General features: G+C 39.8%; 1 protein-coding gene across 3 annotated transcripts; it reads right to left on the bottom strand.

Annotated features, from left to right (window-relative positions):
• Positions 1 to 4,109: 4,109 nt before the first annotated feature.
• On the bottom strand, positions 4,110 to 12,169 carry Pex11c (Peroxin 11c). 3 transcript variants are annotated; one of them, XM_045767495.2, is made up of 7 exons: positions 11,804 to 12,169; positions 11,050 to 11,187; positions 9,102 to 9,213; positions 8,214 to 8,392; positions 7,353 to 7,412; positions 5,885 to 6,062; positions 4,110 to 4,384 (listed from the first exon to the last, which is right to left on the bottom strand). In XM_045767495.2, exons 2-7 carry the CDS (start codon positions 11,163 to 11,165, stop codon positions 4,316 to 4,318), a joined length of 714 nt encoding a protein of 237 aa, XP_045623451.1. In that variant the 5' UTR covers positions 11,166 to 11,187; positions 11,804 to 12,169; the 3' UTR covers positions 4,110 to 4,315. The 3 variants fall into 3 exon arrangements, with proteins under 3 accessions (XP_045623451.1, XP_045623450.1, XP_045623452.1); XM_045767494.2 differs by having other exon boundaries at positions 11,050 to 11,191; positions 11,804 to 12,168; XM_045767496.2 differs by having other exon boundaries at positions 5,939 to 6,062; positions 11,050 to 11,191; positions 11,804 to 12,166.
• Between the last annotated feature and the right edge of the window lie 481 nt (positions 12,170 to 12,650).

Raw genomic sequence — 12,650 nt, 5'->3', positions numbered from 1 at the left:
TGCAGAATTTCACTTTGCTGATTCTTTAGTTACATTACATAAAACACTGTTCATGGTTTCTCTAAATACAAACTTATTTTATTGGATATCAAATCTCAATATCTTACATGTGATATACATATTTTGATCTTTACAGTAACAAATAAGTAATAATTTTTCTGGGGAAACCCCCAGTGACTTCCTTAAGCTCTCTCGCTGAGATTCCACCATGCAAGTGGGTCACATCAGATGCAATTCTGTTTGGTCTACCGAGAACCAGAGCCACAACCTGGCCCCCTCACAGAGGCACAGGAGCAAGTGACAATTCCCCACCACACTGGGAAAGCCTTCAGAAAGTCAGCAAAAGCTTTACAGACAACTGAAGAGTTAACAAATACAAAAGCCTCGAAAATGTCAGACAACTCTGCAAATGATTCACATGGAACAAGAGAAATATTCTAAGTTCGTGTAAAACCTTTAGTATCGAATGCCACCACCAGACAGCCCAGCTTCCACAGGTAGTCATCTTCCAGTCACAGGTAGTCAGCCCAGCATTACAGTTACGCGACAGGTAGTCGCCAGTTCTGGAGCTGATGTCTTGGTAGACACAGCCCTGGGTCTATCAGATGTGGCAATCCCCACTGCTTCAAGGTGAGTGTTGGCTGTCCTTGGACTTGTTCCTGAGGGGAGGGGGGGGGGTCATTTGCTTTGTATACTGTACTATTCTATATTTTAGTTTTCACTTTACGTGCATGTTTTCTATCTGGTGCATTGTGTGGGCTTGGCTTTGTTGTGCCTTGGGCTGCATATGCTCTGGGTTCCTTCCCAGGGTGCCTGCTAGCACTACCCCTGCACTGACGGAGATATCTTTCTTCTCTGGTGTGTTTGGGAGTTCACCCCTGAATGGGCCAGACCATTGAGGTGAAGAGCCTTGCTCAGGGCTATTCACGAGTCTTTGATTCCTCTGTTTGGGCCCTTGGCTGGAAGCATTTCGTTGGTTGTGCTGGGGCTTGCAAGCTTGTTAGCTTCAGAAAACCACTGTGTGTCTCCCAGAAACCCAGCATTGAATGTAATGAAATGCCTCTTTCTGGATGAGCCCTGGTGACTCCCTGACTCTCTTTCTCCCTACCATATTAGTGCCCTGTTCATCGGCTTCAGAACTGATGAGGAGGATGGCTACATGCGAAGCCAGGCTGCCAGGCAGTGAATTTAAGCTCTGGTGTTTGTTAACCCTCCAGTTGTCTGTAGAGTTTTGTTGATTTTCTGGATGCTTTCCTGGTGTGGTGGCAAATTGTCACCTTCTGTGCCTCTGTGAGGGGGCACCATGTTTTGGCTCTGGTTCTTGGTAGACCAAACAGAACTTCTGCATCTGACGAGACCCGTTTCCATGGAGCCATCTCAGTGAGATAGCTTCAGGGGACCCACCAAGGGAAAGCACCTCAATAAAGACATGTTTCATTACATTCAATGTTGGGTTTCTTTAATTATGTATTCTTTACTTTTGTGTTGTGTGTTCTAATATTCACTAGAGGTGTAGCCATGATATGTCAACAAATTTTTGCAGCATCAGTATTAGTCAAATTTTGGTTAATTTATTTATTTAATTTTATTTATATATATACAAGAGTTCTTACATTCTTGTACAGCCACTAGCATGCATAGCATTTCAGGCGGTATATAATACTGCTGATATAGGAACAGATATCTACTTCTGACTTCTATTGGCAGTCTTAAGAGCACTTCCTCTTGCATCTTAGGTCATAACCTTAAAGTTTTCTCAGAAACACGATCTGCCAATTGGCTTGCAACAAAAGTCCCAAGTTACTGAAGGGTGAACAGTTCAGGATTGGTTACCAATCGTCTCCTTTCCTGGGGCTCAAACCCGGGCCAATGTCACTTGAGAGGCATAGGGTAACCCATGCTACCACTGCATCTTGTAACATACACCTGACCTTTCACCTTTCTCAAAATAGAAATTTATTTCAAGTCATTCATAGTCCATATGAATGTACTGTAGCATCATATGTTTGCATAAAGTTAATACTTATTGTGTAAAACACTATTGATTACTAATTAACTGAGTCTAGCTCTGGATATTCTCATGTTTTTTTTTTCTCTGTATCACAGATGAGGCCTTTCATTTACAATGCTAATCAGCATTGGCTAGCAATGTAAATGCTAATTTCTTCTGTTCTCCATGGACAGGGTTAGAGATTTGTTAAGCATGTTCAGTGATTTATTGAACAATCAACCACAGGTGATTGTAGCGCTCTTAAAATGCTAATCTAATCTACATACATAAATACTGAACATAGATTTATGTCTCTCAGTAGTAGATGAAGGATTAAGGCAAAAATTGCATGGAGATTTGATAATCTTAAACACAAAATGGACAGACCTCTTTGAGTATTATTTGAACTTAGGGATTTACATAGTTATGCCAAAACATTGAGGAAGTTATCACCTTCTCAAATACTGTCAATTGCAGCATATGTTAGCCAACTTCTCAGCCTGAATATAATGTTCATCCACAAAATAATCCAATGCCAGGTTACATGTAGTAAGTCATGTTATCTCCATCAATTGTTTAAAAAAAGGTGGTCCCATTCTGGATTATGCTTAAGGTGACAACCTTTATATTAAAATTTATGAGTTGGTTGCATGATTGTGGGCAGACTTTTTATACATGGACAAGGGGGTTTGTGCAAGATGGGATACATACAATCCATAATTCAATCCAGTACAGTAATGTAAGTACATTAAAACAGCAAGAATTAGTGAGGGAGTGTGAGTGTGTTTGGGCATGCAGGCAGAGTATACATGGTGGGACTTTATAAGTTTGTAGGTGGGTTTTTCTGGCACGTAGGTAGGTGACCTTGGTGAGGACTGGCTAGCTTGTAAGACAGACCCTTGTGAAGGGAGAAATAGCAGTGTTAAATGTTGAAAAATAGTGCCAAAATAATGATTTGTACTGCTGGGCACAATGTTCTCGCAGTTGAGTCTTTAGCAAGGCTGTTTAGATGATGATGCTATCCTGAACCCACAACCCAGATGATCAAGTATAGTTTAGAGGTGTTCATAGACCCCAGAATCTAGTTCCACACTAGACTGACCTACCCTCTCCCTCTTCTCCATACAACACCTTCCTCGTATCTTGCATTTAGCAATACCACTGAAGCTTGACATTATGGGTGGTAAGCACTCTTGGTTATCTCTTGGTAAGACTTGACAGTACGAAGTCTCTACTCCCTCGGTAGGACAGCCCTACTATAGTGTTAACCTAGTCTTATAAACTTTCAATAGGGGGCTGTAAAACCATCCATTAGCTCTACAATTAGACAAGCTGTAACTAAGGTTGCACAGGTCTACAGAGACACCAGAGGCTGACCTGCAGAGGCTTAGTTTCCAGCTTATTATACCATAATTACATTGAACTGGCCTGGTTAAATACTTGCTTGTGGTTCTGGAGAGATGGGGAAGGTGCATGGGTGTTCCACAGGACCTATTCTTGGGTTATATCCATTGAGTCATTCCCATCTCCCAGAAATGAATTCCTTACTCAGATTTTTACCCTTGTCGAGAAAGCAATCCACAACTGTTGGAGAGAGAAACGATTAGGTAATTGGAGTGGTAGATGGTTAGGTATTTTAAATTACAAGCTGCATCTGTTAAATGGGACCTCTTAATGTGGCCATTATGCTATCAATACAGTGTTGAAGGGGTTTGGATTTGATCTACTTAGGTTGCATATTGGCTACACATGAATAACTCATTATTCATGTGTGTAGCCTTAATTTCTTAATGGAACAGACCTGCTCCTTATTGACTAAACTGCACAGTCTTCCCTTAGTCATGCACCCGAGAAGTTCATTTTGGGTGACCTTTATTCCAGTTTTCTTAATGCCCTTTTCAGTCACTTTTCTCAACAAACTCTATGGAAAATCCAGTACCTTTGACATCGTTTGTCTTATGTCTTTTGCTCTTGTATTGACATATTGAATATTTAGGACCTTTTGACTATTTTGTGACATACAGTCTTCCAAGCTTTCTTTTGATAATTACTTCCATATAAAATATATCTGAAGCCCCATATCAGTCATACTTAAATTTTGGGATAATGCAGATCAACATTTAAATTGTTTTTATTTTTATTTTACTGCAGTAAAATTATTAGTCACAATTCAGATATGATAATGAACTGACTAATAATAAGCGCTTGTGTAAAACTATAAAAGTGGACACTTTCATTGTTGTGTATACTAGAAAACTAATTCCCTCCCTCCCCTTACCCTACTTTCTTCTGTTCAGAAACTAAAACCAAGCCTTACTCCCTTGATTACAGACTTTGAACAGAGAGAAACTTGCTGAATCCAATTAGTGAAGATACCAGGCCAAGGAATCCAACCTGTAAAAAAAAATACAGATGAGCAGAAACAAACACATTCAGTATACACTTGATTTAACAACTTACGTGGGGATACACCATGGTCATTAAATCCAGATACAGTATCCGTTAAATGCCGAGAAGGGGGAGGGGAGCGGTATTCAAATGTTGGAACAACTTTTTAAGTCATAATTGGGAGGGTAACTGACTGGATGATTTCATGGTTGGCTGGTGGGGTGGGTAGGCAAATGGACAGACAGGTTGGCTGGATTCATTGCTGGCTGGTGGGCGGACAGGTCTGGGTGAAACAGGCAGGGTGGGAGTGCCAGGCAGGAAGATTATGACAGGTAGCTGGGCAGCTACTAGACTGCTAAAATAATAATATAATGGCTTACAGAAATGTCATTAAAACAACAGAATAAATCTGCTGAATCTGAGGAAGGGTGAGAGTAGAGAGGGAGGCCGAGGGTAGTGAGGTCACTACCCACTCACTTGTTTGATGTTGAATTTGGTGATCAAATTCTCTCAGCATGCCTATTGCACCTGTGCTTTTCAATGGGGCTATTTTGCACACCTTGCTATGCCTTCTGGCCTCCTGTTGTTATTTCTGTGAGCAGGTTTTGAACAAGTCCTAGTATTTTCCAAGTGTAAATAATTATGAATTTCTCATGCATGCACTCTAGGGAGTACAGATTTAATATTTTTAAGCAGTCTCAATAATTTAGAGGTTTTGAGTAGATTCTAGCAACAAAAGATCTTTGTGTGCTCTCCAGGTCAACAATTTCTCTTGCTTTGAATGGGGCTGTTAGTGTGTAACAATATTCCACTCTAGAGAGCACAAGTGTCTTAAAAGTATCTTCATTGGTGTGGCATCTTTTGTTTGAAAGATTCTTGTTATCCAACCTGTCATTTTTCTTGCAATTGTGACAGCTACTCTATTGTGTTCTTTAAAAGTAAGGTCTTCTGACTGCCATCTACTGGCAGCTAGGCACATCACAGTCTTGGTACTTTCCTTATGGCAAAAATCATTTGCCTAGTTTACATCAAAGTTACTATTTTCCTTCAAACAGTCACTTGTTTTGTTGTTCCTAACCTTACTGGTTGGTTTTCTTGGTTTTGGTTACATTTCTGACCCCCCGGGGTCTCACTGTATCATGGAGTAAACAAATTCAGATTCTGGCTCTTGGTAGATCCGGGTGTGTCTCAGAAACCTGGTGCATTTTCCCAAGGGTTGGCTATACCAGTGCTCAAGCTGGTTACCTTGCATTGATTTCTGGGCTCAACGCCCCTCCGGCCCGGTCCCTGACCAGGCCTCCTCCAAAAGCTCAGGAAGCTTTTGACCTGAAACGTGTTAAAAGCATCATCTATATTTATGTATGTTATAAGCAAATGTAACTCATGGTCTGCTAATTCATGACAGGTGCAAGATCCTGGGAACACTGAATTAACGTTACGTTTACTATACTTGTTCTTCCTTTACTATAAACTGTGAGAGATATGACACCTAGGTAATCATCTTACCTGCCACAGAGGAAAGGGCAGATGCCAAGGCCTCCAGGTGTACCGTGACCTTACCTGCCACACAGGGAAAGGTTTAGTCCATGGTCTGCGTGGCATCCAGTTGAGGGCATTGAGAAGGTCTGCTGCTTGCATGATAACTGTCAACAGCTCTGCTCTATACATTACATCTATTTTATGTCTGAGGAAATAAAAGTATAAAATTACATTTTGTGATATAATTCCTGCTGTATTATATATTTTCAGCTATTGCACTTCTAAAATAATAATTAATGTAGTATGTACAGATTCTCCCATAATGCTTTGGTTCGTGGTCCTTTTATACGTTTGTACTACACATGGGTATAGCCGTATCTAAGGAGGGGAGAAAATAAAAGGCAGCTTATGTCCTTCAGTCTCATCGCACTAATGTGTGTGTGTGGTTATTTGGTGCCCCATGCTCTCCATCCCTGCTGTCCTTCTCCCACAGGTCAGCTCAGTTAGTCTTTCGTTATTTGGAAAAGCTGAGCTCAGGGGAGCTCAGAAAACTCAGGGGAGCCAATGAAGAGTCCCCTCCCATGAATCAGGCATTGAATGTAATTAAATGACATTTTCTGGTGGGCCTCCAGTGGCTTCGCATCTTTGCTCTATTTCCTTCGTCCCTGTGGGGTTAAGGAGTCTTGCACAGGTGGCTCCAGAGTGAGGAAAAAGGCTGGCCGGGACTTCAGGTAACTTGGGCTGCTACCTACTGCCAGTCAGACACATCATAGTCAGGAATTTACCCATTGCAATAATAGTTTGCCTTGTTTACCATGTTGTGTCTGATTTCCTTTAAATAACCATTTATTTTATTGTGTCTATGCTTTCTGGTGGGGTTTCTCCTCAGTTGTGTCATCTCTGATTCCTTGCTCCTGGTCCTTATAGAATGAGCCTGGTTCTGGTCCTGACTCCCAGTACAGCCTGTCCTAACATTTCCCGTCAAGAAAATGGTCAATTCAAAGTGTCCTCTCTTACCTATCAGACTAAGCCAGAGGATCCAAAGAAGAAAATGGGACAGTATGTCACTTTTGCGAGCTGCTTCCATTTTCTAGTACGACAATTTTTCGCCTTATGTAATGCATACCAGTGAAAATCGATGTTCTTTGTAGAAAGACAGGTTGCCCAGTAAGGGACAGATATGTCATAGAGGCCCGAGGTGTTAGACTTTGTGGTAACAAAGTTCAGCTCAGAGAGCCACTGGCCTCCCCCCTCCCCCCTCCAGAAAACAGAGTTTCATTATTTTCAATGCCTGAGTTTTTCTCCAAAATAATGCCTTCTTGCTCCATGAAACTGGAAAATGTGGTAATTATATTGATATAATAATAGTGTGCACGGAAAATATATAGCAAGTCTTAATCACTTAAGTATATCAAAAGATATCAAATAATAACAGACCATTGACTTTATTCAAAATGGATTGAAATTTAATAGCATAAAAAAAAATCATTCTTACTTTTCTTCCACAGTAGCTCGCTTTGCCCGATTCTTCATTAAAAAAATGAGTCTCAGCGACCTGAAATCAAATACATAATATCTGGATGAAAATTTCACTTATTTTATTTACAGTACTTTATAAGACATACACAGTACGACACTCCTGCATCAACATATAAGCAAACACTGCAAACAGTGGTAGATGCCAAAACTGTCAGTATGAAACTGTCAAACATATGAAAGTGTCATATGACAAAGAGTACTGGGAAGACACAGGACGCCATGAGCGTAGCTCTCGTCCTATAACTACACTTAGGTAATCGACCAAAGGTTACAAGTAAAATAAATTAGTCACAAGTAATGAGTCTTCAAACTTTCATTTGTATAAACTATAAATAAAATTCACTGAAAACTGGCAAAACTAGGGCTTCCCTAGGACCATATCACCTCACCATCGTGTAACCATTACACCATCATGTACCCACCACACCGTCATGTACCCACACAGTCATGTAACCATCACACCCATACAAACCCTGCCACCTGCTTCTTCACATTACCAACCACCTACCTACACGATATTCTCATCTATTGAAAGTCAGCTTACACCAATATTCATTTAAATATCCCACCCACACCCAACCACCATCAGGTGGTTGGTGGTGGTTGTGCCCACAGTATACTTTCTGTGGGCACAACCCACTTCACATAACTGTCACAACACAAGCCAACTACAAAACCACTTTTCACATCACACCACCCACATCAAACCAACATACCTCCACCACACACACACCTAACCATTGAATAATAACACCACTCTATACCTCTACTTTCCATTCAGCCATATTCTCTTAAACCTGTATGGTTAAGCATTAACCTTGATATTGTTAAAATGAGGGAAAATCCCCACAGGAGTAGAGATGCATGCCAAAGTGATGCCGAACTTCCTTTGAGCATCTTCATGTCACGCGCCCAAGCCAGATGTTCGACAGGAAAGTACAACTGGTCAGCTACAGTGCCGACCACCTCCAAGCATCTCACCAAAGCATCTTTATCCTAAAACCAAAAATAAATTTACAGAATATTTAATATCTGGAATTATTATCATCATCATCTAGCAACATCACAACAATAAATAAAAATTGCATACAGTATTTAATTAAACCCCTTAACCATGCAAAAAAATTATTGATTTCGCAACTCTGATGTATTATGTTGAATCCATTAGAATTTATGCAAAAAAAATATTTGCTGAAATATTACTTCAATAGTACTGTACAGTACAGTGCAACCTCAGCTGACGAATGCCCCTCTTTACTAATTATTCAGTATACGAGATCAATTTCCTTGTAAAATCTGACTCGGTATTCGAGGTTTGCCTCGCCCTCAGTTTACCAGTGTATCCCGCCTAGTGACGACCGCACTTCAATTCTTTGAGAAGAATTTAATTGTTTTTCTGCTTTTTTGGTTTATGAATGTAAGAAGTTCTTATTATACATCATGACATGGGTCCCAAGAAAGTCAGTGGTAAAGGTCCATGGGCAATCATTATCAAGGCTGTTCAGTCTGCTACTTATATGCAAATATTATATCTGTATATGATTTACACATACAGATGCAAACATTCATTACAATCAAATTTATAGCAGAATTTTCCTTTGCATAGGATGTGTAAATGAATTATTTGAGTAAGAACATAAGAATTAAGGTAACTGCAGAAGGCCTATTGGCCTATACGAGTATGACAAGAAACATTAGTGCAAACCTTATTCTCCTTGACACAAGACAGGGAATACTGCAGCATAGGAAGGTCATCAAACAATCTGAGGATGACTCTAGTTGTACCTAACTGGGAACTGAGAGTCTGAAGAGCAGCCCTGAAAAGAAAAATTATTATCATCGCTGTAATACAGTATTTCATTCAATAACAGATTTCAGTGCATGTAAAATTGACCTGGAGCATTACAGCAAAAAAGTCTAAACTACAGTAGTTACAAAAGGTTCTCCAACAAAGAAGTCGATGCTTTTTAGAGTTGCAGAAAAAATATATTTTGATCTCAGCTGATTGAAGGAGATGTTCCTGATTGTTATGCCAGGCAGATCTCAAAGTACAAACAAAATCAATTCTATGAATGTTTAAATCACAGACTAGTAAGGAGGGTATCCACACCCTTTAGGTTGAGTCCCCCTGTCTCCAGACACTAAGAAAGTTGACTTGACATCCCGTGTGAAATAACTATCACATGAAACACTCTTGGTGAGCCATCATTGGCTCCTAACAATTAGTGTTCTGATAAAGCAAAACATCAAGAAGCTCACCAGGCCTCCAAGATTCATGCAGGAGCCAGGATCAGGCACTCTCTCTATAAGGCAAGGGAAAACATGGGGATCAGAGATCAACCTAAATGGTATCTTGGGGATCAAAGATCAACCTAAATGTGAACTTGGGGATCAGAGATCAACCGTAACTGGAGCTTGGGGATCAGAGATCAACCTAAATGGGAACTTGGGGATCAGAGATCAACCTAAACTGGAGCTTGGGGATCAGAGATCAACCTAAATGGGAACTTGGGGATCAGAGATCAACCTAAACAGGAACTTTGGGATCAGAGATCAACCTAAACTGGAGCTTGGGGATCAGAGATCAACCTAAACACCCCTAGGCCAATTCCATGAAGTCAAGTGTGAAATATAGTGTATGATTAATGTGGAATTGTTACTGAAAAGAAAGGAGAAAGGAAGAGGAAGGAAAAGCAAAGCATCTGACTCATACATTTGTTTTAGTGCTTCTTGAGTGGGGAATGCAGGAGGGAAGGGAGGGAATGCTGAAGAGATAGCTAGAGAGAAGTAAAGGTAGAGATAATTAGGTAGAGATAGAAATAGAGGGGAAACACAGAGATCTGGGCAATGCTGGGTAACCCTTCTAGTTATAGTATATTTGAAGAGTATATATCAGATATTTTTGGGGTCTAGTTTTTGTCCAATACGGTAGGTGCTTGAAGTAATTTTTGTAGCAAATAACTGATGAACAACCAAGAACCAGCAATCTAACCCTAAGACAATCTTGAGGTTATCTTGAGATGATTTTGGGGCTTTAGTGTCCCCGCGGCCCGGTCCTCGACCAGGCCTCCACCCCCAGGAAGCAGCCCGTGACAGCTGACTAACACCCAGGTACCTATTTTACTGCTAGGTAACAGGGGCATAGGGTGAAAGAAACTCTGCCCATTGTTTCTCGCCGGCGCCTGGGATCGAACCCAGGACCACAGGATCACAAGTCCAGTGTGCTGTCCGCTCGGCCGACCGGCTCCCTACAAGAGCAAAGCTGCGCAGAAAAAAAGTTGCCATATGGTTATAATGCACAGTTTTAATGACATCAATATTTTTGGGCAAAACTTTAAGCACTTACTAGTCAATACTAGTAAGTCAATACAATACAATGTTGCTAGTCAATAAAATGAGACATTCTTGAAATACTGAAAGGAAACCAAGGAAAAAATTGTAATTAAAAAATACTGAAATAAACATTAAACCAAAAGCTATTCCTACTGGAAACCAATATATTATCATACAAGTAAAGCATGAACAAAATATGAAAAATTCAAGTAGAAATATAATCCAATTACAATTAAAAAAAGAGCAAATAAAAGCAGTACACTTTGCCTTTGGTCAAGCTATATAAAGTTCTAAATCTATGGGTGTACTTTTAAGCATACCTGACGTTCTCATTTGCTAATGGGGTAATAAACAGCAAGCCATACTGTAGTGTACGCATACTTTTCTCCCGGCCTCTATACGTCTCTAGAACCAACACAATGTCCTGCAGTCCCATGTTTGATTGCTATATCTAGCTTCTGTCTGAAAATATGAAACTTATATTACTCACTTTATATTTGCTAATTATTATATGTCTTGGATCTTTAAAATAATAGTATTGATTATGAAAAAAACTTTGTACAGTGTCTTAAGTGATACAGTTTTTCAGTTATTTTTGCTAATGAACTGTTCTAATATGAACTGTTGCTCTAATAGGAGAACTTAATATTACAATACAATGTACATTATCTGAATATATCAAGATGTAATAAACATTATTTTTTTATTGTAGCAGAGCACTTAGAATCAATGCTAAAGTGATAAACAACATTCTGTAACCATTTCCACTATACCACTCACATGAAAGACGTATGGCATGCATAATGAACTAAACTAAAAAAAATTGATTCATGTTGAATGATCCATTTCCTATAATCTTCATTCAGTGAAGGTAAAATCTTTACCCAAATAACTTATAGACCAGATTTGACAAAGAATTCCATCATCTGGAAAGTTTAATTACAATGCAACACTTTCCCATGATTACTATTAGGTAACTGTCAGAGACGTAGTATCCACTAACTGGCTCATACAAACAAATAAATGAACAGCCTATGTAGTGAGTGCCTTTAGGTCAATATTAACAACACGTACCAGTATTAACTCAACACAGTGATGATTCAAGAGGATATTTTGCACCCCAATCACTGCAAACGACACTCAGCTGATGCACATGGGAGATAATATTATTCTTATCAGATGATTATGTGCTGTCATACGCATGCTCCAGGGGTGCTTATCATGCTCTCACCAAGGTCACACCTCTCTATGGTGTACCAGCAAGTTGCATAATAAAGGATTCATCCTCCAGATGACTGCACTGGCTCTTCTTTATAGTGCGTGCACCGGTTGCATGAAGGTTTTCTCCTCCTGCTCTTCCTGCAAGAGATAATGTAAGGGTGCACAAGGCCACTCTGCCCAGTGTTTTGTTATTGTTGACAGGTCACGGTCGCTTAGTATACGCTCCTCTACCACACTTATATTTGAGTTCCCTTTGCTAATATATTTTTTTATTTATTTATAAGCAAATATTACTTAGGGTCTGACTATAAATAGACATATTGAATATACTTTTACAGCAAAAATGTATTTAATTTAATTACAGTGTTACATAAGACCGGTTTTAAGTCAATGAGCACCACACCAGAAATAAATCTTTCTTTGATATCCCCAGTACTCACCTAATTGTGCTTGCGGGGGTTGAGCTTTGGCTCTTTGGTCCAGTCAAACTAAATCAGTGCAAACACTCCATGTAAATAAAAGGACCCAATCTATGGAACTCGCTCCCTCATGAATTAAAAAAAAAATCACCTATGCCTTAATCAAAAGTAAACCCCAAAAGTACCTAATTTCATCCTCCTAGTTTCCTATGCAACCCATGGAACCACCTACCCGCCGAAGCCATAAATGTCAAAACTCTGCTGGGTTTTAAAATACAGCT

This window comes from Procambarus clarkii, chromosome 72 (genome assembly GCF_040958095.1).
Source record: "Procambarus clarkii isolate CNS0578487 chromosome 72, FALCON_Pclarkii_2.0, whole genome shotgun sequence".
Lineage (NCBI taxonomy): Eukaryota > Metazoa > Arthropoda > Malacostraca > Decapoda > Cambaridae > Procambarus > Procambarus clarkii.
Note: the sequence above shows the minus strand (reverse complement) of the source record. Positions and strands in the feature narration are given on the sequence as shown.